Source organism: Gopherus evgoodei, chromosome 22 (genome assembly GCF_007399415.2).
Source record: "Gopherus evgoodei ecotype Sinaloan lineage chromosome 22, rGopEvg1_v1.p, whole genome shotgun sequence".
In the NCBI taxonomy this organism is placed as follows: domain Eukaryota; kingdom Metazoa; phylum Chordata; order Testudines; family Testudinidae; genus Gopherus; species Gopherus evgoodei.
In genome coordinates, this window is record NC_044343.1 from 8,798,072 (window position 1) to 8,824,015 (window position 25,944).

Here is a 25,944-nt window from a genome sequence, read left to right on the forward strand (position 1 = left end):
TAAAACAAGCCCCTCCTTTTGTTTGCCCGCTGCCAGAATCCCACAAAATGTTTCCAAGCAAACCGCATTTTCCAGTGGAAAAATAGTTCCACCAAACTTTTCCACCTGCCCAACTGACCCTCTGAATCTAGCAACCAAGGCCCTGGCTGTTTTTTGCAGGCTGGGTTTCCCTGGTGTTTTCCCCCATCCCGGTCTCCTGCAGCAATTACAGGGCACCGGAAAGGATGCAAATGTCAAAGGGACAAATCATCTGCGGCTGCAACTGGCCCAGCTACGTGGAAGGGGGTAGGGGAAAGATCAGGGAGCCTCTCACCTTCTGCATGCCACAGAGCTGCACAGTGAGAGGGCTCCGTCTAGGCCACTGAGTGCAAAGGGAGGTGACTGTGGGCCTGGACAGCCCCGTGCCGGGGTGCTGTACGTGCTGCAGCTAGTATAACAACCCAGAGACGTCTCAACAGCCTGCGGTGGGAGGAATCCATTGCTCCCAGTCTGGCACTGAGACCTGGGGTAGGATCTGCCCCGTGGGATGCTTTAAAAAAGGCACATGGTGATTAAGGCTGCTCCTTCTCAGAGGGCTCCCAGGCTTAGTTGAAATCCTGCTGCCTCCACATCTGGTTCCTGTGACGATCCGTGACCAAGTGGGCCAGGAAAATATGTGTTGGTTGGTTCATTTAAAAGAAAAACAAAATATGGAATCGTGGATGTTTTGTGTCTAAAATCTCAGGGGTAGGTGCCAAAACCCCAGGGATTCCCCTAGAGAGTCACCAGGGCTTGTGCCCGCTGGTCCATTGCCAAAATAACATTAGGCACCTTTCCAGGACATGGCAAGTGCACAGAGGCTCCAGTTTTGGAACACTGACAGCTGCATCGCATGGGCGAACTCGTACGCTGGATCCCACCTGGGAGATGGCCAGCAAAGGCTGAACCTGGCCCCTCCGGTTTTTAAAGCATATCCTCTAGGGCTGCCTGAGCGAAAAGAGCCACCTCTGTTAGCTGAGGTTGTGGCAGGGTTATTGACCTCTGTGTGTGACCCAGGCACCATCAGTGGGGATCTGAGCACCACACTGAGGGGGGGTGGGTTACAGGTGGTGAGTTACACTGCCTGGGCCTTGAGAATTTGGCCCCAGATCTGCAAAAGAGTTTGGTTTGGGGGACCTTGTTAGATCCAAGTTTGGTAGAGATGGATCTGATTCTGCTGTGTAGGACGGTGGTGTAAATCAGGAGTCACTCCATGGAAGGGACACTGGAGTCAGACCAGCATAAGCAGCTGGAGAATCAGATTGGGTGAGTCTAATCCAGAATGAACCTGTGGCTGTTAGAACATCCATCTAGTGAATTCCAGCTTGATGGGTCATTCTGCAGCTCCCAGGCTGTTCAGTGGGGCCAGGATTTTAGCTCAGCACGAGGCTCGAAGGCTGTTTTCAGCTGGGATCTAGTAGCAGGTGTTTTGTTGCTACGGGCCAGGCTCGCCACGGCGTCCTTTGGCATAAGGCAGCCGCACAGTAGCAGAGCCACAAGTTCCAGGCTCTTGTCACTTTCCGAACTGCCTGCCTCCCAGTTGACCTCTGGAAATGGCCGGAGAAAGACCCAGCTGAAAGACTTTGACTTTGGCTCTTTCTGAATTAAGCCACGAGGTGGCAGCGCAGAAATGGGCAAGGATTTCAGCATCTCACACAATTATCCACTGCAATTTTCCTTGTGCGCTACCAGTTTTTTAATTCCTGCTTTATTTGTTTTTTGGCTAGGAGATGCAATGCCCAGACCGGCTCGAACTAAACTGGTTGGAGGTACTTATAACTACCAAGGCATCTGAACCAACACCCTGGTCTATCTATGATCCTGACAGAGCCCTGCTGTCTAGTATCTGAGCAGCTCTCAATCTTTAATGTATTTACACCCCACACACACCGTGGGGTAGGGCAGTGCTCCATTTTATAGAGGGGAACGGGGGCACAGAGACATCAAGACTTTGTTGCAAAGGCCAAGACTATAACAGGATTCAAAAAAGAACTAGATAAGTTCACGGAGGATAGGTCCATCAATGGTGATTAGCCAGGACGGGCAGGGATGGTGTCTCTAGCCTCTGTTTGCCGGAGCTGGGAATGGGTGACAGGGTATGGATCACTTGGTGATTCCCTGTTCTGTTCATTCCCTCTGGGGCACCTGGCATTGGCCGCTGTCGGAAGCCAGGACACTGGGCTAGACGGACCTTTGGTCTAACCCATGATGGCCGTTCTTATGTTCTTGTGTCTACGCTCATAGGCACCAACTTCCTCTGGTACTGGTGGGTGCCTGTGCCCCCTGCCCCTTTTCCTGCCCCTGGCCCTGCCCCAACTCCACACCCGAGTCCCTGCCCCTGCTCTGCCTGTACCCCTGAGGCCCCACCCCCATCACTTGTTCCTTTCCATCCCTCCCTCCGTCACTCGCTGGGTCATCTCAAGGAGCCTGCCTGCCTGCAGGTAGGATGCCCTCAACAGAAGGACAGGCATGGAGCCTGTGTGCTCTTGGCACGCAGATGGGCGCACCAGGAGTTGGTGCCATCAGCCACATGGCTCAGCGTGACAGGAGGGCAACGAGCCAGTGATTAGATACTGGCTGAGGAGCCAATAGGGTCAGAGCAAAAAGCCCTGATGGTGCCTGGATCCCCAGTCACTTGTGTCTGTCAGCACGTGGGCAGCTGCTTTGCCTCTGTTTCTTTCTCTCCTCCTGCTACTTTGTTCCTTCGCTAGACAGGGCTGGCGTCTGATGTGAGCGTGACTGGGGCAATAAAAGGCAACGTGCCCCAAATAACTCATCCAGCGAGGGGTTTGCATAGCAGAGATTCTCTTGAATGCTGGCCAGACGAGGGCATGACTTTCTGCCCGGGCTTGGCCCGAGCGGTGCAGTTCAGATCAGGATCCAAAGTCGTGGGGAGGGGTCCTGAACCCGCATTCTTGTTCCGGCCCATAGCTAGTTAAAATATACAAACCTGGCCCCACTCTCGGTAACCCCACTGCCCTTGTGGGAGGCAGAATGCCACTGGCCGTTTCACTAGCTGGGATCAAATTACCAATATTGGTTGCCATGCTTCAGGGCACGGAGTTGTCAGGGGCTGCAGGTCAGGAAGACACTTCCTCCCAGCAGTAACAGCAATCATTGCAACTAGACAGCAGCAGTTCTGAGCCTGTGGCTAGCAGGCCGCATGTGGCCCGATTAGCACACAGCTGTGGCATCCCAGCTCAGCTGTGTGCTGAAGGCTGCGGGCTCCTGGCCCGTGGACTCTGGGCAAGTGGCTGCCTCCTGAACCCACCCAGTGGGGCAGTTGGCTGCCACCCAGTGGATCTCAGGGTCTGGGCAGCCAGCTACTGCCCAGCCCCACACGGCGGGGTCCCAGTGGGGTTGGGGTCTTGGCTGCCTTAAGGCCTCATGTAGTGGGGTCTGAGGGCCCAGCGGGGTCTGGGGTTGGGGTTCTGGCTGCCCCTCAGCCCCCCACAGCAGGGTCTGTGGTTCTGGCTGTCCCCCGGCCCCCTGTGGTGGGGTCCGGGAAGCTTGAGAAACCTGCAACCTGCTGGATGTTCCTTAGTGGGGCGCAGGAGGGCCGTCACTCCCCCATAACCCATTCTAGATGGGAAGCTCAGGTCAGTCTGCCATTCATGAACCACTGTCCCATGCTGCACCACTGAAAGAGTCTTGTATGGGGGAGAGAACACCCTATCAGATCAATTCACAGGCAGCAGCACTGGGCCTGAAATTCTGAGCCCCTTTTGAATAGACGGTGGGCGCAGCCACCTGCTAATAATGCCTAGCTCTGATCTAGCACTTTTCACCTCTAAATCTTGCAGTGCTTTTCAAAGGAGGCCAGTATCATTTTTTGCAGGAGGGGAAACTGAGGCACGGAGCAGGGAAAGTGACTTTTCCGAGGTCACCCAACAGGCAAATAGCAGGGCTCGAATTAGAGCCCTGGTCTCCTAAATTCCAGTCTTGTGCGTTAACACTAAGCCACTCTGCCTCCTTGATCCCCAGAAGAAGCCAAACTTTCGGTGCCCTTGCAAAGCAGACTCTGGCAGGGGAAGGGCTGGATTTGATGGACTGTGACACTGACCCTGCTCCTTGCTGGGGAGGGGAAGCGGCTGTTCTGGAGGCTTTGTCACACAGTGGTTGGCTCTCAGCCCGTGGTGTCAGTGATCGAAGCTTGTGGAACAAACCCTGTGAGTCGTGCTGCCCCCAGGTAAGTCAGGCCCTGTTCCCAGCTGTGTGCTGATGAAGGGGAAGGCCAGCTGCCAATCCGCCCCCGCAAGGCAGCCAGACAATCCCAGCTTGACGGCAAGACACCGGATCGCTTGCTTATGCGAAGAGCGGGTGTCGGTTTCATCCTGACACATGGAGCACGCAGGCCTGGGGATAATTATAGCCCCCCAGGCCAGCTCCCCCTGCTCCAGCTGCCTCTCTGAGAACCAGCCCACCCCCCGTACTGTGGCAACTACTGCACCCTTGTTCATAGCTGGGCTGGCAGGAGCACCCAGGGGTGACTCCTATGTCCTGAAGTGTGAGGTTTAAATGCCCTGGCTCTAGGGCCGCATCTTAATTGTTGGTTGTTCTTTGTATTACAGCAGCAGCTGGCGGCCTGTAACAGGGCAGGGTTCCCTCAGCCTGCGCTCCCTGTTGTGAACAGCCCTCACGCCCGGTTGCAGCAACTTGAACACCCAGGGCGTGATTTCCAGCACGCCACGCAAGTGCCTGTTCCCCACGGGTGGGAGAGCGTCGCCCGCCAACGGAGCGCTGTCCACACCGGCGCTTCTGTCAGCGTAACTCAGGTCAGGGCTGTGGGTTTTTTCACACTCCCGAGCGACATACATTTTACTGCTAATGTTGACTGTTCTCTGCTGAAGAGTGCAATCACCTGGTTAATGGGTTAATTGCCTGGTGCTTAATCAATTGTCTTGTCAATTTAGCACAGGGGTTCTCAAACTGGGGGCTGGGACCCCTCAGGGGGTTGTGAGGTTATTACATGAGGGGGTTGCTAGCTGTCACCCTCCACCCCAAACCCTGCTTTGCTTCCAGCATTTATAATGGTGTTAAATATATAAAAAAGTGGTTTTAATACATTAGGGGGGTCATAATCAGAGGCTTGCTGTGTGAAAGGAGTCACCAGTACAAAAGTCTGAGAACCCCTGATTTAGCCCCTGTGGGGACGCGTACTGTTCCCACTCTGTCACAGGGCCCCAGCGAAGATCAGGGCCCCACTGTGCGTGGCACTGCACAAACCCAGGTGAGATGCAGTCCCTGCCCCACAGGGCTGACAATGTAACAAGACAAGGAAGGGTTTTTTGCCTCAGCCTCCCATCGGTAAAAGAGGGTGAGAGAAGTCACGTGACTGTGGCAGAGGCAGAAATTGAAGCTCGGTCTCCCACAGCCTTGTCCAGTGCTTTAACCATAAGCCCTTCCTTCCACTTTTCTCAGTGGAGCCAGGTGTGTTTTACACTTGGGTGGAATTTGGCCTATTCCTTCTCAGCTCACTACATATTTCTTTGAAGGCCTAGTGTGGCTAAGCTGGGTTAACTTCCAGATGGTGGCAGAAGTGGGATGAAGGCACGACAGGGCTGTTGCAGTCAGGAGGTGGTGAAAGTTTTGCCTCTCCTGCCTTTATGCGATGGATCTTAGGAGTTGCAGTTAAATCACTCGGAGTTTAAAAGTTTAATCACTCTCCGTTTAAAGGTTCCTTTTCCAGATGTGGCTCCTTTCTCCTTGACGTGGGCCTGGAGCAGGCTGTGAAGCGGTTCTCAGCCCGATGGCCCCAGGCCCCGTACTTGCTGCCCTCTTGTGTTCACATGGCAGGACTCCTGGTGCGTGTTGGGGTGTGTGCGGGGAACAAGCTCAAGGAGCAGCCCTATATGGGAGGGCGACAGGCTGGCAGCCCACGAGACCTTTCCCCTCCCATCTTCCAGGCTCAGTGAAAACTGAGACCCAGTGCTGCCTTGATCAGGCAAAGGCACTCATCAGCAGGAAAGGGGTCCCAGGGTAACCTGGCTCTGAGGGCCACACCCAGTGCCTGGGGCTGGCCTGGTCTTAAGGTGACCAGATGACAAAGATGAAATATCGAGGCGGCGGAGAATAAAAACAACAGCTCCCAGAGTGCCCCCCAAGCCTGCCGCCCTCACCGCTGCCACCACTGCCAGAAGCTAGACTGGAGCAGTTCGCAGGGTGAGTGCTGGGGGCCACCCCCTCCCTTCAGGCTTGCGCCGCCATACAGCTGATCGGCGCAAGCCTGGGAGGGAGGAGGAATGCAGCGGGGCCAGGGCAGAGATTTGGGGAGGGATCCAAAGGGGCAGTGAGGGGGTGGGGCCGGGGTGGGGATTTGGGGAAGGGTCCAATGGGGGAAGGAGGGAGCAGGACTGGGGGGGAGGGGCGGCTCTGCCTGTGCCGGAGCAGAGGGCAGATTGCTTGTTTGTCCAGTGTCCGACGCGGGACAAACAAGTAAATATCAGGACAGTCTCGATAAAATCAGGATATCTGGTCACCCTCCCTGGTCTCCTCCACTCACCATCTGGATTCAGACCAGGCCTAAGCTTCCCCATTGCTCCTGGCTTCCCGTGACACGCTCCTCCTGCCACCCTCAGATTTCTGAAAACCTGCCAGTTCTTGCAGAAAGGGCCAGGTGACCTGTGACGGGCCAGGTGCATGCTGGAAAATGTCGGTGACGCCAACTATTGTTACAGTGGCACGGAGAGACTTTGGCCACGCTCAGGACCCCACTGTGCTGGGTGCTGCACAGACACCGAATAGGGCACGGTCCCTGCCCCGGAGAGTTTACAATCTAAATAGATCAGAGGGTGGGAAGAGAAACCGAGAGGAAGGGACAGAGCTGATCAACGGTAAAGCTAGGAAAAGAACCCGGCTCTCCCGATTCCTCAACCAGTGTCTGCTCCATAGCACCATAGTGTCTCCCAAGCATTGCTTAGTGTCTAATGCAGGAACAAGGGGAGTTAAAAATGTGCCAGCTGATCCCCCCGTCAGGGGTTAAGCGTGACTAGCTGACACAACTGGCCTCGTTCGCCCAAGGGCAGGAAATTAAGATTGATGGAAATTAAAGGTGGGAAAGGCTCCTGGGATCACTTGGTCACGCCTCAGAGCTGACACAATACAGAGCCCTGCAGCGTATTCTCATGGGCTTCGTCCAGTTTAGCTGCAGATGACGTCCTTTAAGACTGGCTTCTGTCAGTGCCCAGGAGCGCCTGCTAAGGCTGTTTTCCCCCCGTCTAGGAGCATGGCATTTAGCAAAACACCGAATGCAGAGACGGTGTCAACGGGGGCAGATCGGTCGACTTCCCCGCTGTTGCACCAAGGCTGAATTTGTCTCACTCCCACGTGCTGAAGAGCCCGCGCGTCTGCGTGGCTATTTGTCCCCACAGCCAGCACAGGAGTGGATGCCTGGAAATCCTCCAGCAACGGTTGTCTCAGGGCTCAGCAAGACTCACACGGTGCCACAGTTTGCGGAATGTTTCTCTTGCCCACGGTTCTAATTCTGGGCCCTTGAGGGAAACAGGTTCTTGGAAGTTACCCACTGATTTACTGTGTTCTGCTTGTGGGAAATAATTACTCCAGTCTCGGGGCAGTTCTTTCATGGGATGACCTGTTGTATTAATTTGGATGGAGCATATGGGCTAACGGTGTTAACATAACCCAGTCGCTATCCAACATTAGACAGTGTTGGACAAGGTCTGGGATTGGTCTGCAGCAGAGGTCCCTAAACTGTGGGGTGTGTCTCCCCAGGCAGTGTGTGTGGGAAAGTCTAGGGGGGCATGGCGGGGCCCGGTCGGGGGGACAGGAAGGGAGTGCCACCTAGCCCCACTCTGCCCCTGGCTCTGCTCCAGTTTTGCTGCTATTTATGGCTTGGCTAAAAAAAAAAAGCCACGGGTGACTTGCAGCGTTCTTACAGTAAACTTTGCACAGGGGTTCTCAGACTGGGGGGCGGGACCCCTCAGGGGGTCACGAGGTTATTACATGGGATGGGGGTCGTGAGCTGTCAGCATCCACCCCAAACCCCGCTTTGCCTCCGGCATTTATAATGGGGTTAAATATATTAAAAAGTGGTTTTCATTTATAAGAGGGGGTCGCACTCAAAGGCTCTGGGTGGGAAAGGGATCACCTGCACAATAGTTTGAAAACCACTCACTTGCCAGATGAATAACTGGAAAAAAGCAAAACTCCTGGTGACATTTACTGGTCATGAAATTGTGACTGGGGTATTCTACTCTGTTTGAGAGGAAACTTTTGCCAAATGCACCATTTATTATGTGGGTAAGAGCCCCCCTCAACGACACGTTATTTTGATCACAATTCCAGCTGCTTGATTCTGAAATGGTATTGACGAGGGTTTTGTCCAGCGCGTGACTGATTAGCGCAGTCCTTGAGCATGTCCTTAACTTTGAGCATGAGGATAGACCTGCTGAATTCAATCAAACTGCTCACGTGCGTGAAGCAGATGTTCAAACATTTGCAGGATCAGGATCTATATTAGAACTTGAGGCGTTTTCAGGACAAATACCTGAAAAACCTTTTCCCAGTTCAAATCCGTCTCAGTTTAATATTAAAGTCTGGGCCGATTCTACCCTCACTCACATCTGTGCAGTCTCAGCGAAGTCACGGGCAGTGCCAAAGTGCAATGGTGGTCCCGATTCTCCCTCTGACTTTTACACTCCATAGCATGGCCGTTTCTGCTGCTGATGCAGTCCTAGTAACTGGGGAATTCAAGACTGAATAACTTTCATGCTCAGATTACAAGATGAAGAGGAGCCAGGAGCTCCCACTCAAAATTCTTTATCTTACAAAAGGCAGTTGACTATAGAGTGTGAAACAGACCATTGTGCCGGTGTGCTGAGGGCCACCAGCTGTTCCCCCAGAGAAGCCCTGATTGAGGGGAGGAAGACTTAATTATCTAATCAGACTGGGGATTGATGAGCTAAGGTGTTAATTATCCCATCAGCTGAGATGGTAGTTAAAAAGCACAGGCACTGGGTACAAAGGGACGGCTAGCAGAGTCCAGGGGAAGATAGGTTTCTGGCTCCTGCTCCTGCGAGACAGGGCTAAGGATTGAAGGTAGATCTACTGCATCGGGATTGTGGTGGTGACATCAACATACTCACAGAGGTGTTGATAATTAAGAGGCCTCTGACTGTGGAGAACTCCAGGGTGGGAGAGGCACTAGCCTCCTGAAAGCCACAATATGTTAGGGTAAATGCAAATTTGGTTCAAGCATAAAATAATATGTAGAGGTTTGACTGACATTCAGCTACTTTCCTTCCGATCAGCATGTTTTTAAAAACTTGATCTTAAAAAGTGGCGTCACGAGCAATAAAACAAAGATTTAACATCAGTTCAGAAATATAGGCAGACCAGACGGTGGTTTTCTGAATGTTTTCTTATAAAAATGCATCTTAAAGCATTACATATTTAAACCAGTGGAATATAAAAAACTGCCTGTGGCTGTGTCGTAAATAACTTCTCTTTTTTTTTCAATTATATACATTAGACCTTTCCCAAAGGACAGTATGTGACTGGTTTACAGAAATAAACCCTACATGATTCTATCTTCTAATGTCTAAAGTACTATCTACATCTGGTCTATACCTGGGTCCTTCAGCTCTCCTCAGACCTTGAAAAAATAAGAAAGTAATACCCGAGTGCTGTTTCAGTGGGGTCAACCAATACACGTAGAGGCAGAGGCATATTTCTCTATGAACAATTTAAAAGCATGTTCTGAATCTCTTCAAAGACCTGATTGTACAGGTCATCTCTGGACTTCAATCCATCCAGATAAACTGAAAGGGGGGGAAAAAATCAATGATTAGTTTGCAGTCAGAATGGCATTTGTGAATGTCAAATTTCCAAGGCGCTTAAACTGTGTCTTGCAGGTGGCTAGCACAAAATAACCCCCGGCCCCAAAACGCCTGTATTTTCAACCCAAATAAAGCTCATTCCATGGAGTCTCTCAGCTTGGTTTAGACTTCCGGGAATAACCTGTTCCTAGGGCTGCATGGTTCTAAATAACACTTTGCCTTTGAATGGTGTTTTCTAATCAAAGCTGTTAGCTACCCCTGAGCAATTTCATTAAAGTTAATGAGACTGCCAAAGTTCAACTGAGCAGAATCCAGGCCAGCGTTCTGGGCTTCATCACAAGCAAAATAGCAGGCAGTAGAATGACAGGGAATAACCTCCTTGAATGAAGTCTTGACTGCCTTAAATCAGCAGCAGCGTTTGCAGCGAGAGTAACTTACCAGCATCAATCCCATGGGTCTCCATTTCCTTCCTGTATTTTAAATACATGGGCCACACATGTCCATCGAAAAGACCAGGTGGGTCAGGTATAGGATAATGTCGTGTACTGTGGGTGTTAGAATGGAAAGGAATCTGTTAGATTACCATGTTTCATTGTGTCTGGCACCATAGATGCCAACTCCGTGGGTGCAGAGGGGCTGGAGTACCCATGGGGAAAAATTAGAGGGTGCTTCACACCCACCGGCAGCCAAGCTCCCTCCACCCCTGCCTCGTCTCTTACCCCGCTCCCTCCCAGCACTTCCCGTCCGCTGCCTAACAGCTGTTTGGCAGCACTTAGGACTTTACAGAAGGGAGGGGGAGGAGCAGGGATGCAGCGCACTCTGGGGAGGAGGTGGAGAAGAGGTGGGGCAGGTGCAGGGACTTGGGGGAAGAGGGGTCGGAATTGGAGCGGAGCGAGGGAGTTGCAGGGGTGAGGCCATGGAACGGGGGCTCAAGCACCCATGGGGGAGAAGAGAAGTCAGCACCTATGTCTGGCACCATGCTAAAGACCAAAAGCAGATATCTAATGGTTCTTCAATAGTATACATGTAATGAGATTCCTTCCTAGGTGGTGTTCTGGGGAGTGGGTTAGCACTGGAGCCTGTTTTATCTTTTCAATGGTGATTTTTCAGGCTGATGCCAAGACTATTTGGTGACAGGGCTGCATGTTGCCCGTTGAAATTTTGTTGGTTGCTTTCAGGTTTACAGAGCCATCAAGACACAACACTTCAACTCTGCCCTTAAAAAAGAAGCCCTCCCATCGTAACCAATTCAATTCCAGGCATTCTCCCTCTCCCCCTACCCTGCTTTGCAAAAATGGTGACGTCTGAGGTTTCTAAGGGAGTTAAGAGCCCAGAGACGATAAGAGTTGGACATTTCAGGAAGTAAAGCTGTCTTTGAAAATGCCCCATTAGCTGTCCTCATCCTCTGACTGCCTTGGAAGTTTGGAATTGGAACTTCAGTTGGAAAGTGATGTCAGTACGTATATTAAACCACAACAGTCACGTGGCTAATATATCAGAGGGGTAGCCGTGTTAGTCTGGATCGGTAAAAGCGGCAAAGAATCCTGTGGCACCTTATAGACTAACAGACGTTTTGGAGCATGAGCTTTTGTGGGTGAATACATATTCACCCATGAAAGCTCATGCTCCAAAACGTCTGTTAGTCTATAAGGTGCCACAGGATTCTTTGTGGCTAATATAGGTTCTGAGCACGTATGCAAGACTGCTAATATGCTGTCTTGCATAGGTGCGCAGAACCTATATCAAAGCCAAATATTATTAAATGTATCTCAAGCGATTAGCTTACCTCCTCCTCCTCTTGCATTCGTCATAGGGAACTGTCAGATAGTAGCGTTTGTTGAACACGTCGGTCAGTGGTCTGGGGTAGCAGGGGAAAAAAGGCAACACTAGATCACTACTAGATCACTTATTTGGAGAGACAAATGCTAGTGGCCACGCTGTGACAAATAAAAGCTTTCTACATTTCTTCTATGACTTGGTATGCCATTGCTTCAGATTCTGCAGCATACAACGTTCCAATCAGCCTGAAATTTCCAAATACTCTTGCATACTACACAGAAGTAAGGTGTTTGAAGGGGCCCGAACAGCCAGGTTTGGCACAAGAAAGCTAATCAGCCCATGATCCTGGGGAGAAAAACAATGCAGGCAGGTAATTCTTTCACATTTGACTTGAATTATGCTTCTACTAGGCTGAAAAAAACACTCAATGGAGAATTCAGATCAGACCAGAGGATCACTGCAAGACCAATCTGATTTGTACAGCAGGGTTGAGCAAAGTTTGGCTGACAGAATTCTGATACCTCCCATGAAGGCTCCCAGAATCAGGGCTGGCTCCAGGGGTTTTGCTGCCCCAAGCAGCCAAAATAATAATAATAATAATAATAATAATAATAAAAAGTCGAGATCGCGATCTGCAGCAATTCAGTGGGAGGTCCTTCGCCCCAAGCGAGAGGGAGGGACCCTCCGCCGAATTGCAGCCGAATACCTAGACATGCCTCCTGTCTCCGGAGTGGCCTCCCCAAGCACCTGCTTGCTAAGCTGGTGCCTGAAGCTGGCCCTGCCCAGAATGCAGCATTCCATCTTGGCCTTCATATAGGCTTTTCACTTCAAGATGGAGCATTTCATAATGGGACCCAAAGTTTCATTTGGGCAACATTCAGGCACTGTACAGGCCTTGGGCCCTAGGCAAGCTACCGATGTAGTCTTCAACGAGGCTCTCCTAATATGTAGTCTGTGGAGACAACCCATTTACATTTGACGTTCAGCTTCAGAAAGCAGATTTCCGCTACCTGTGAAGCTTGATATACTCAGCATTTAAATGTCGAGCAGGTATCATTGTACATGCTGTCTCTGCAAAACCAGCCACTGAGGGTAAGGCCAGAAGGGACCACTGTGATCATCTTGTCTGATCTCCTGTCTAACACAGGCCAGAGAACTTCCCAAAATAATTCCTTGCGCAGATCTTTTAGAAGGGCTTCCAAAGTTGATTTAAAAATTGCCAGTGAGGGAGAACCCACAATGACCTTCAGTTAATTACTTTTATTGTTAAACATTTATGCCTTTATTTCCAGTCTGAATTTGTTTAACTTCCAGCCACTGGACTATGTTATGCCTTCTCTGCTAGACTGAGGAGCCCATTATTCAATATTTGTTCCCCATGAGGGTGCTGTTAGATGGAAATCAAGTCGCCTCTTCTCTAGTAAATAAACCAGTTGTCGAGAGTTTAGATTCTCATGCAAGGCAACTGTAATATTTCTTGGAAGTCTCATACTTGTCAATTGTATTTCACTAAAGTTACATTAAGGTTACACACAATTACATTAAGGTTATATGGAGACTTTCATGTCCCTCCTTCTCCAGCCTAGTCCACTACTCCCCACCTCCAAAACTAATTTTTCACTGCAAGAAGAGTGCAGAAAAATGTTGTTTTTTTCTCAAATGTGAAATTAATTGCTGAGCTCAGTCCAGTTCTTAACTGAGGATTGATCTCACGGGAGGCTATTAGAGGGCTTTCCCTTCACCCTCTCCCCTGGTTCTTGTCATGTAGATGAACAGCAGAAGACCAGAAGTCCAAAATGCAGGCAATACGATGTTTATTGGGGTTAGTTTCCAGCCAGCATGTGACGCCTTCGAGCCCTGTTTCCTAGTGTCCCCTCCCCCCTCCTCAGCAGATATAATTATACCTGAAATGCATCCCCACAGTCCCACCCCTTACAACTTAGGGTCATGTTCTGTTTTGCCTCTGGGGTCTTCATCCCACCTCTTTTGTACCCCTTGGGATGGGTAAGGAGTGAGGTTGTGCTGCAGTCAGGGACAGGCATTTCTTTGCCCCTCCCCACCATCCCTCTTTGCCCCTCCCGAGTGGTTGCTTGACCTTGCCTTGAGATAGGGGTTGAGGCAATCTTAGAGTGTATTCTCCAGTAACACTTTAACTGATCTTAGCTGTTCCCATTGTACTAACAAACCTAAGGTGCCACAAGTACTCCTGTTCTTTTGGAGGATACAGATTAACACGGCTGCTACTCTGAAACCCACCATACACAGTGTCTTTTGTCCTTTCTTTAGACATATTAGTAGAAGATATGAGTATCAAAAAGTCAAACCCAAAATTCTATCCCAGGCTAATAAACCTATGTTCTAACAGAGGCCAAGTCCTGAATGGGCTTGGAGAATAAAGTATCTTGATCCCGTCAGTGATCATTGCCAGTCTAGGCTGAGACACGCTGGCAGGAGAACATAGGAGGGAAGTTTTAATGACTGCTGCAAGATCAGTGGGTAAGGAGCTCGGTCTAAGCAGAAGTCTGGGTGCCTGTCACTCCCAAATTCAAATTCTGGCTCTTAATTAAAAACTTACCTTGAATGCTCAGTGGTTTGAGCAATGACCTGCTAAACCCAGGGCTGTGAGTTCAGTCCTTGAGGGGGGCCATTTAGGGAACTGGGGTTAAAAAAAACTGTCTGGGGGTTGGTCCTGCTTTGAGCAGGGGGTTGGACTAGATGATCTCCTGAGGTCCCTTCCAACCCTGAGAGTCTATGATTTCTAAGTCAATCTCTGTCTGTTTCCCCATCAGTAACATGGGGAAAATTCTTACCTACGGCACCTCACAGCAGCACTGCAAGGATTGGTTAATTAATTGCAAGGAGGCTTTGGTGCCCAGAGCTATAAATCTAGCCTTTTCATTGCCACACATTTGTCTGTAAATTAAAAAGACATTTTACTTGTAATTGTAAAGCAGGAAGCCTTCAATGACCAGGATGTGGATCTCCTCTGGGACGGGTTCTTTAGCGTTAGACCTAACGTTCACCCCATGGGAGCGGGCAAACTTCCTTGGCTCCTCAATCCATGCATGCACCGTGCTCACCATTGCATCCATGTCCAATGATTCCAGCACTAGTTAGAAGAAAGTAAGGAGGAGACATCAAAAGCCACAAACCACCGAGGCATGAAAGTTTGTAAATATAAACTTGTAATATGGAATTATGGAAATTTACCATTAAATCTTAATATTAGAGTGAAAAAGAAATACTTAGGAAAAATATACATTACTGCTTCCTACAGCGACCACCGCTCTTACCATCCCATTGTTTAAAGCCGTCTTCCCCGACTTCTATCTGATCTTGTGGCTGAAATATAGCGAGCAATAAAACAGGGCTGCAAATGCAGGGTGACCAGTTAGCTATGATGCGCTCACTACACAACGGAGCAAGAGTTCACTTAACAGACCACCTGCAGCCTCCTTCTGGCAGGGGAACTTGACGGGGCCTTTTTACAGGCCCCGCAGCCTGAGAGCATCAGAAAGTTCGTTTGCTCTCTTGTCCCCAGGGGGCGGCTGCTGACAAAGGATTCTAAGTTTAACGTAGTCTAACAAATGCCCGATCTGATTAGATCTAGGACCATGGGTTTGCATGAAGAAATACAATCTTCGGCTATAAAAAACACAGGTCGTATTAAGTGACAATTGCTAGATCGCACGTTCAGCATAGTAGGAATGAGTGTAACGAACACATCCAATAAAAGCTGTAGGTTGGCATAGTAAATCTTGCTCCATCTTAGCTCTGCTTTCAAAAACCATTTATAAATTAAACATGCCAGAGTGACATTGTATATTTTACAGGAAAAGGTAGAGAGAACTTCACCCCCTTTACCCTCAACTCCTATTAGCATTAATCTAGCTGCATTTTGTGGGTTAGGGTGAAGAAATGCTCCCAATTTAGCAGTATATGCAGTCTTTTTAGTTCTATTCAGTAGGATGGGTATACTTATGAAGGTCGGACCAACAGGGCTTACAGGTTTGTCAGCACAGGAAAATCTACGAGGCTAGGGGTATAGTCTTATTACAATAGGATTGCTCCAACTGTATCATCATAACACGGCTTGATCTTCCCTATATCAGTGGGATCAAACTATGGTATAACCCAGGGGTAGATAGGCTGACCACAGCAAATGTGAAAAATCAAGTGAGGGGTAATAGGAGCCTATATAAGAAAAAGACCCCAAAATCAGGACTGTCCCTATAAAATAGGGACATCTGGTCACCCTAGGGGTAGGCAACCTATGGCATGGGTGCCAAAGGCAGCACACGAGCTGATTTTCAGTGGCACTCTCAGTTCCCGGGTCTTGGCCACCGGTCTGGGGGGCTCTGCATTTTAATCTAATTTTAAATAAAGCTTCTTAAACATTTAAAAAACCTTATTTACTTTCCATACAAAAGTGGTTTAGTTATATATTATAGACTTATAGAAAGAGACCTTGTAAAAACGTTAAAACGTGTTACTGGCACGCGAAACCTTAAATTAGAAAGAATAAATGAAGACTCAGCACAGCACTTCTGAAAGGTTGCCGACCCCTGGTACAACCATTATGAAAATTGTTAGAGCGTGAAACACAATTCAGGAACATGTTCTAACGTGGCTTGGTCTTTGACATCATCTGGGCTTGGTCCAACATACCCACTACCTCCAGTGGGAGTCTTTCCACTGACTTCCATTGGCTTTGGCTCAGGGTCCTACAGAGGTAAAACAGAGCTAGTGCTGTTAGACAGTCCCCTGACATAATACTCTTCCTGGCCCAGCTCCTGACAGGTATTTTGACTTCTAACTTCCATTGAAATCAGTGACAGTTAGAAGCCTGCAAACTTTTGAGGATGTGCCTAAAGGACGATAGATTGGTTTGGCTTTGTTTTAAATTATAAATGCCGACCTGCTTCCAGCTTTGTCATAAAAGATCATTTGAAAGCACCGGAAAGAGAGTGATAGCAAGAAAGGGTCAAGGTGGGGACAAACTGGGAAAACAATCTGAAATAAAAGCCAAAAAAAAAAAAGTTTATTTAAAACCTTGGGCTGATCTAAGGTTAGATGCACTTGCTTTGAAATTAAAACTCAAGGAGATAGCGAAAGATCATTTCCACAGCCTATGCTCCAACCTTGTTGGCCTAACACGCTGGGTTCCACACACTGTGTTGAAACTAACACACTAGCATTTAGTAAAAGGCAATTATGTTTCAGTCTGTCCAAAACAATTCAAACATGAAATATGCTCTTCCTAAACAACTTAACCTCAAAAATGCACACCGAACCTTCCTGTGGTACATACTTGACATTGTACTAAACAGATAAATACATTAATGGATTTATAAATAGTTCTATATTTAAATAGGCAGAGTAGTTATACTTACCTTGTAAAAATCATCCTGATGGACAACACAACAGTTTGGAAGTGCTTTGATAAGCCGGTTGGTCAAAGTGGTTTTGCCACCGTTGGTCACACTAAATAGAAAATTTGAAGCAGCATTGGGGAAGATGCATTAGTTCAATGAGCAAGTACTGCCGACTAGCAGCACTTCTTCAGTGGGTATTTCCATTACAACCAGGTCTATCTGCTTCTGCGTTATATGAATTAAAAAGAATCTTTAATCAAGAATTCTGATTTGTGGCACGTGTTGAAGGCCAGCAGGCTCCACACTGTTTGCCCTGATGGAAGGAATGATGTTTCTTACATTAATTCTGTCACTTTCACTTCAATATTTCTTGCCCCCACAGGATCTGGTATAAGGAGGCTAGGGACAGCATCTCTGCCTGTCCTAATAGCAATTGATGGACTTGTCCTCCATGAATTTATCTAGTTCTGTTATAGACTTGGCCTTCACAACATCTCCAGGGTCCTCCTCTCAAGAACCAGAGCCAAAGGGGGGGACCCCTCTAGTCAGAGGGAAAATTCCCCCTGTCCTTCAGATTGTTCCCCTCAGTCTCAAATGGGGGGTGTTCTATGAAACATCTAGTTAAATTTCTCCCCTGTTGAGGGTCCAGGATCTCTGCTGTGTGTGTTTCAATGGGAGCCCTGAAATCTCTCTGAGACCCATGTGGCTTCAGCCCTGGAGGGGCAAAGTTGCTCACTTAAACTATCGCCCCATCTTTAACTCCTGGGATTATGAACAAGGAACATGAGCAGACGTCTCCCAGGGATTCACTCACTGGGGACTGGCCCAGGCAGGCACCCTTTGATGAACAAGCCATTTTAAAAATAGATTCCAAATGTCATCTTATTGGCATTGCTTTAGCCCCGTTACCCAGCTATCTGTGGGAGTTAGGATACATCAGTTGATACAGCCAAGATCCTTGAGACTTAAAAAAAAAAAAAATCTGCCACAAGAAGGAAATGCTTTAAACAGCTGCCTTGAAAATAACCCCAAAGCAGGGAGTCTGCCTTTGCTGTCCTGTGAATGAGCCTTGGGGCAGATCTGGATTTAAACTCCCATGTTCCTCCCACAACTGCACCCCCAAGCAGAGGGATTTTCCTCCCCAGAGGAGGGTGGGAATCATCAGGGCTGAATGTGCCAACTTCAAACATTTCATTCCAAAGCTTTCACCCTGGCGTGCTTTTCCAGACCCCTATAAATCAGATCCTCCACTGGCGTCAGTTGAATGGCCCATGACAACCAGCACCCGCAGAGGATCTGTCCCCTGCAGTCACCCAATTCTGGAGGTTTATGCAGCTCTACTTCCTAGTCTCATGCATTTGGAGGGGAAATAAAAAAAAGACCCTCCTTTCTGGATCCATTTTAGGAAGCTTTTCCATCAACTTGCCTGCCCTCCCCTGTGTTTTGCAATGGAACTCTTAAAACCTCACTCTGCCTTGAAAAGCTCTTTCATTTTCTTCGCTGCTTAAACCTACTCAGAAATCACATGTAAAGATAAAGCTTTTCTGGCTTCAGCTCCCTCCCTTTATTACTGTATAAACCCCAGCCTGTGGAGCTCTCCGCATGCAATATAACAAGCATGATCTAGCGTTAGGAGACATTAGTGCTAGATTTTGCCTTATTTAAATCCTTGCCTTATTGCCACATAAAAGTACATGTCATCTTCACACCCTAGGGCATGCTGCAAGTAACAAAAATAAAAAGCAGGAAATAAATGCAGTATCACCTAGCGACTTACCCTCCTATACCTATGATGTAATGCATCCCTGGAGTTGCGTCCTCAGCAGCAAGGGGGAGGGAAGAAACTTGGATTCACAAGTAGAAAGGATGCAGAGCTAATGCCTGATCCTTTCTCTCCCTAAACGAGTGGGTGTCTGCAGCCTCTCACTCTCAGCTCTGCCTTGCAAGTTGCTTGACTATTTCATTGAGGGGAAAAAAGACCTGGGCACCTTTAATTTATACCCTGCTACTGCCATGACCTCCCCCCTCCCTCAGCCTTTCTGTGCCCCACGAGGTGATGGAAAAGCACTATGACTATCATGAGATGGTCTTAGCCAGTCCTGATCTCAGTAGCTGGGTCATGCGCACAGCAGCGGCACCTGTTTTCCACCCCTCTCAGAGCTCTTAACTACCCCTTGCTAGCTGGGTTATAAATACCTTCTTGGCAAACCTTTCCTTTGCCTAAATTAGTAATGGGCAAGCTGAGACTGTGCCCCCTTTTGACATTTCCACGGGGACTTCTGGGATAGGGGTAGGAGGCTGGTAATGACAAAATGAGAAGCCTTGTCTTTTCCCTAAAGTGATACATACAACTTCTTTGCCTTCCTCCTGTGTTTCTAAGTGTCTCACAGTGAAAGCATGAGAACTCAGGATTCCGCCTATGATTTTTAGAGGAACATTTCAAAGAAGAATGCAAGGGGAGGCTGTGAAATGATGCTGGGCTACCACCCCTTGAGGCTTTTTTAGGATGGGCATGTTGGCTTAACCGACCACTGTTTGGGCTTATTTCTTCCACGTTGACACAAATGCATAATCAATTATGTGAGCTGCCTTCCCAAGCGCCTGCTTCTGCAAAATTGACTCCCATTGAGTAGCACTTACTCATGGGAGTTGACCTGAGTTGAACTACACACTTCAATACGTGCCACTTGGTGTGAGCAAAGATTGGAGAACCTGCACCCAAATCTTTATTCTTTCCAGAGGCCCAGCTTTCTTTGTCCTAAAATAAAATACTGAAACTCAAATGCTTTTCCTGGTATAAGGACCTTTCGAAGTGAAGGCTAAAAAAAGCTGGTGTTAACCTGGAGATAATTTTGAATGATCTTTTTTCTCCAGATCAATATGATGCTAACAGTGCATAAAATACACTTAAACCTCCTCTGTTTTGAACAGAGATGGAACTTCTGGGTTTGAATTCCCCAACCACGGTGTATCTTTTCTGTTGTGCGTTTATAGAATCAGCGGATAGACAAAAACTTACCAAAAGATGCCTTACTTTGCAAGGCTTCATATGCACCATTGTAAATGTCTGTGCTGCTGATTTTTATTTAATCAGGGAGTTCTGTCCCTTTCTTCTCCACTGTTCTGCAGTCCCAGAGAGCCACATTTTGCACTGTGCTCTTGGGGTTACTGTACATGTGGGTAGTTCTGAGATGGGGGCTTAGCCAGTGGATTGTCAGGCTGCAAGCCAAGCTGAAGGAGAATGCAGGGGTCTCGGACACTCCTACAGCACTGAGGTTGCATTAATGGTCATGGAAAGGGTTCCAAGGTGACCTGCTGTAAGGCTTTTTAGGGAGCATACCTGACTGGAAGACTTCGGGAGCCTTACATTATACCTCCCACTGGGTCCCCACTTAAGCCCATGTATCAGAGTTGGAATAAAATAAACCACCACATGGAGATAAACTCACAACACTCTATTTACTAAAGGACAAGGAAGGAGGGGAAGGGGGATGGATTAAAGACATTGGAGATTTGGAATATAAGCAAAGATGTTTTTCTACCTCCTTCAGGGACTGCCGGTGGTGAGGCTACAGAATCCGGACTGGTGAGATCAGTGATGGACACCAATGGTGGATCACAGGGGGCCAAGACAGGTAAATAACCCTCTCTCAGACCCACCCTGTCCCTCTTTGCGTCGTCTGTGCATGAGTGTCAGATCTAACTAACCGGATCTAATCCGAGAGTGCACGTCTGCTTCCCAAAAGCAAATAACTAATAAACCCCAAACTGACAACTTCGTTCAGTGAGTGGCTACTGCAGGCCAGTAACCCATGTGGGAGCTGTACCACCCCACAGAGAGAGAGCTTTTAGACACCTGAGCCCCAAAGATTAGAAGAGCCTCTGGCCGTTCCCTTCGTTTGTTTATATAGAAACCGGTTACTTAGCAACAACTGATTCCCGCTCTTTTCACTTTCCTGCCTTTTACATGGAGGTCACCTTGTTCTTATCCAGACCAAGATGGCCACCTAATAAACAATGCCCTAAAATCCAACTGGGTGGGTGCCTTCCCCAAGAACTTGGCAGGGTTGTAGTTAACACTGCAGCTTGGAGAAGACGGAAGAGAAGGATTCTTGCTGAGCTTTTACATGGTCTTGATCATTGTAGCATCTAGTTGCATAGTATTTTGTGTACTGCATCTTCCAGAGAATCACTGGGCAATACAAACACACTCAGAATTGGACCCATTAAGAATAGGAAGTCGGCCCATCCCAACAATATACGTCTACGGACAGTCGCAAAAAAAAATGCACAGTTTGAGTGGTTTGCAAATGTCACCCATAAGCCTGGATTGATGTTTCCCAACATATTCACATCACTTTAAGCACAGCACAATATTTGCAGTGGGGAGTCAAGGGGGCAGATCCTCAGCTTGGGTGAACCGTCATAGCTTCATTTCAGTGGAGTAGGAGCTATGACCTGCTGAGGATTTGGCCCAAGATCGGATCTTGGGACATGTAGTTTTTTCCACCCTCACTGCACCTGTCTGCTGCCCTGCACCCCTGGGCTGGGATGCTCTGCCAGTAGGGACACCTGGGGGAAGGCAAGTGGGGCAATTTGCACCTGGCCCCACAGGGGCCTTGCAAGCCCTGGCCCAGTGGTGGTCTGGGTCTTTGGCAGCATTTTAATGGCAGGGGGCCCTTCAGTGCTGCCAAAGACATGGAGTAACTGAAGGGTTCCCTGCCACCAAAATGCTGCCAAAGACCCAAACTGCCACCGGGTGAGTACAAGTGCTGCAGCTCCCCCATTTTGCCCCAGGCCCCCTGAATCCTCTGGGTGACCTTGTCTGCCAAAGATAAAAATGCCAATGTATTGCATTAATTTATGTAATCTGGTGTTTTCATGGTTGTATTTCAAACATAACACATGTATGTAAAGTTTTAATTTAAAACATCACTAATGACATTTCTCAGTGTATCATTATTTGTTGGATCATCTGAAACTTCCTTTTCCTTCCCTGTCTGGAAATAGTCTCTTTACTGATACTATATTTGTACAAATACCTCCCACCAACCCTCCCCAAACAGATAAGGAATATGTTACCTCTCTTTATATTACTTGCGTATTAAGAATGTTTGCAAATAGTTAAGAGGGTTAAAATATTTTGATAGTTAAAATTTTGGAGCTGGTTTAAATTGTATATGAAAGCAGATAATTTTACATAGAACTTGATGCTTTTTCCAAGGAACTAAAGAAAATAACCCAACAATGAATTTTGTAACAGCAATGTGTTAGCTTGTTCTCCTCCTTTGGCTCCCTTCTCAAAAATCACTTCTTTAGTTGGTGTTCTATCATGAAAGTAAAGATTCCCAGGGCCCCTGACTGCTCTTGCCTATAGTCGGACTAAAAGACAACTCCACAAAGTCTCAAATACCCCAAGAAGCTAACGATCAAAGCCCAAAGTTCCTGTATGTGACACACCAAAAATAAACATAAAATGCTCCGTTGAAGACTTTCCCTCTCTCTATTTGCTTTGTCACTTCATTAATCTCCCCTAGTGTTGAAATTTTCTTTACTCATGGTATTAACGGTGTATAATTGTAAGCTCTTTGGGGCAGGGATCTTGTCTTGTTTTCAGCCTCATGCCCCATGCACATCTATCATGACATATATCTGATAATAATGTATGTCATCAAACATGTTGCTTCATTCACAGGCTACCTTAATTTTAAAATGAACAATATTGACATAAAACGGGGGAGAGGGGAAGGTGAATTTTCTGTGGTGGTGGTGGGGTGGAACTTAGCTCTTTTCTTGGAGGAATTTGGGTAGAAAGGGTTTCAAAATTCCTGGAAGGTTATGGGAAATGTTGAAATGTCACTTTAGTTGATTATACGTTTTTTGGGGGACAAAGCTTTGTTTTTTATCATGCTTTATGATTTGTCTGATGGTCTGGCGGGGTATTTTTCTTGCTTAAAGTTATAGATGTCTGTGAACTTGCTTGCCTTTTAATGAAATTAAACTGAGAAATATTGGCCCCCAAGAGTAAGTTTGGGTTAAAGTGGCAGATTTTGACTTGAGTTATAATAGGATGTGCCATTCTTGTACATGTCTCATTAATGCCGCCACCATTTTATATGTCCAGCTATATGCTCTCTCTAAACAAGCAGAAGGCAATACCACAAAAAGTGACTTTTGATTGAGAAGGAGAGGAAGGACTTCCATCTACCCCATGTGGGCTGGTTCATAGACCTTAGTGATAGACACAATCTTTTAGGTAGGATTGGCAGAATTTGATTTTTATTTTGTTATAATTTTGATGGATAATATGTTTATGTTTAAGCATTTTTTCCAATTTTTATCAGTTTACATTTTCACGGTTGCATGAAATTGGGGGGAAGGGGGAGTCAACATCACATGTCAAAATATACTAAGTAAATATCCTCAGCATTTTTCTTATCTTGCTTGTCTCTACATTTCAATCATCATCAATGGAAATATTTTTTGCCCGTTTGTGTGTATACAGTGAAATTGACGTTTACTGACATTTATTTGTAAAAAATCGAATCAGTCTAAGATTACTTTTAAGTCATCTACTCTATTCCAGAGCCTGGCAGGATTGTTTCCTACCGTGCTCTGCCAAGTGCTGATTATGGCAGAGTTTAGTAGTATAAGGGGCCTACCATCAATCAAGCGTTGGCCTTGTCAATGACCTGTCAGGTCCCACCCACCTGTCACCCTAAAACCCACCCTCCATGGGGTATTACATCTGGGGTCAAGATTGACACATGACCAGAAGGAGCTTAATGACTTGGACTTAATTTCCATTAGTGGCCTTCTCATTAAGATTTGGTCTTTTACAGTAACTGAGGGCATGTCTACATTATGGGCACTACAATGACATCGCTACCACACTGAAGTTATGCTGCTGTCGTGCCATAGCATAGATGCTTCATACAGAAATGGGTGGGGTTTTTCTGTTGATGCAGGTCATCCATCTTCCCAAATGGTGGCAGCTAGGTTGATGGAAGAATTCTTCCATCAACCTAGTCATGCCTATTCTGTGGATTAGGTTAGATTAACCTTGGCACCCCAGAGTGTGAATTTTTCACATCCTGGAGTGCTATAGCTATGTTGACCTACGTGTACACCCAGCCTGTGTGTGTGACCTTTTCATGTAGGAAGGGAATGATGGCCTGCAAGTGTGCACTTAAGGAAAATATTAGCAAAGTGATCTGTTTCACAATCCCTTTATCTACAGAATACACATGGAGGATTTCCCAGGTTAAGTGAAATGAGCAAGCTAATTCCCTCCTAAATCCCAGTACATTTCAATATCCCCACAGGGTTTCTGAGCTTTCCAGTGAATCTCATCTTCTGCATGCCAGCTCTCAGACTATGTTTTTTTGTCTCAGAGATGCTCGTCTTTTTATTTCTGGTGCAGAGAATACTGTCAGTGCTTAACAAATGCTAAATAAGAATATAAACATGCTAAAGTAATCTGCTACATAGAAGAAATCATTGTCATTTATGGAAAAATACAGCAAAGACTGCACAAACGATGTGTTTTTCCCGAGAAGGACATTTTGCCTTCTGATTTTTCCTTCAGTAGAGTAGCAGTTCATTTCATGCCACTGAAATGAAATCCTATTTCAATTGCACTGTGCAATCGTAATGTGGGGAGCGTGCAAACTTTATCTGTTGCGCTGGTCACATTCCTAGCTGTCAGGATGTGTGATTAACATACCTTAATCAGGATTCCTGGCCTCCCTTTTTGTAACCACTGACCCAAATTCTTCTGATGGCAGAACAGTGAGGTTAATAACAATCTGAAGGACCACTTGACATATTTTAGAAGTCATTCATATCCTAGTAACAGGCAATGTTTTTGTCTCAGACAGCATGTTACACAGCATTACTTCAGTCAGCATACTGTTGTTAAGTCTCTGGAAACAGATCAAATGAGAAGTTCATACACTATTACTTCCAACTCCAACTTGCCTTAAGTTTTAAAATACCACTCTCTAAGCACGGTATTTCATCTGCTCGTACCAGTGCTTTTGATAGAAATATAATTTAAAATCAGAGATGGGATCAGACAAATTATCAGAACGTTTAGTTGTTATATATAGCGGCAATAGTGACAGATGGTCTGTAAATCAATATTAAAAAAATAATGGGTTCAATTCTGCTCAGATTCTGCTCTCAATTTCTGCTCTTGTGTAACCCAATTGTAGCCCTAATAGTTTATATGCATATTAAATGTTATGGTAAATTTTTCACAATATACATCCAACAATGCTTGGTTTACGATGATATTAATTTGTATTTTATGTTCTCGCAAATATCTAATTTAAAAATGTTTTTAGCATTTAAGTTAGGATCCTGACATCTTAGCTATATGTTGGTTTGTAACAGAATCTCTTGTGATTGAACGGTGAAGCACGTATGCAAATTAGACTGTAAATGAAATCTACAAAGAATAGGTCTTCTCAAATTTCAGTTTTTGTGGCAGAGTATGGTTTTGCACAGAGTGGGCGACACAAAGCTAATAGGACAAATGTCTTCTGAAGCAAAATGTAGAGAGACACTTGTAAAAATCATATTGATGTAGTAAAGGAAAGTTGCTATTTTTTCAGTAAGAGCATTTTGAGAGCTTCACTTTGCAGCCTCAGCATTAGAAATCTGGCACTTTGTGACTTGTTTTCTAGGAGGAAATGGTCCTTAATCCAAAGAAACTGAGATTTTTCTCCTGGTTTTATATTTAAGGCCACTTTGTAAACAAAATATGTAACAGTGAAATTAGATGCACACAAATGTAGGAGAGGTATTTTCCTTTAAGGGTCATTCTGATTTTAATTAAATATCCACAGATTTCTATGGCATAATACAAAGCAAAAAATAATAATACATAGTTAACAATCATCTAGGTCTTCTAGCATAAATCACCTAAATACAAACACTTTAGAAAAATGACAGTTCACACATTTTTACAC

The 25,944-nt window shown here is 46.7% G+C and overlaps 1 protein-coding gene across 1 annotated transcript; it reads right to left on the bottom strand.

Annotated features, from left to right (window-relative positions):
- Window positions 1-8,120: 8,120 nt before the first annotated feature.
- NMRK2 (nicotinamide riboside kinase 2) lies at window positions 8,121-19,011 on the bottom strand. Its single transcript, XM_030540714.1, has 7 exons — window positions 18,747-19,011; window positions 16,988-17,078; window positions 14,888-14,936; window positions 14,532-14,703; window positions 11,602-11,673; window positions 10,254-10,360; window positions 8,121-9,797 (listed from the first exon to the last, which is right to left on the bottom strand). The coding sequence occupies exons 1-7, from the start codon at window positions 18,770-18,772 to the stop codon at window positions 9,712-9,714; spliced, it is 603 nt and encodes a 200-aa protein (XP_030396574.1). The 5' UTR covers window positions 18,773-19,011; the 3' UTR covers window positions 8,121-9,711.
- Window positions 19,012-25,944: the final 6,933 nt, after the last annotated feature.

Coding starts and splice junctions, on each gene's coding strand:
- NMRK2 (XM_030540714.1), bottom strand. CDS start 18,772: ATGCATTACATCATAGGTATAGGAGG. Junction 17,079..18,746: donor TACATCATAGGTATAGGAGG/GTAAGTCGCTAG, acceptor TTTTCTATTTAG/TGTGACCAACGGTGGCAAAA. Junction 11,674..14,531: donor TTCCTGCTTTACAATTACAA/GTAAAATGTCTT, acceptor CTGCTACCCCAG/ACCACTGACCGACGTGTTCA.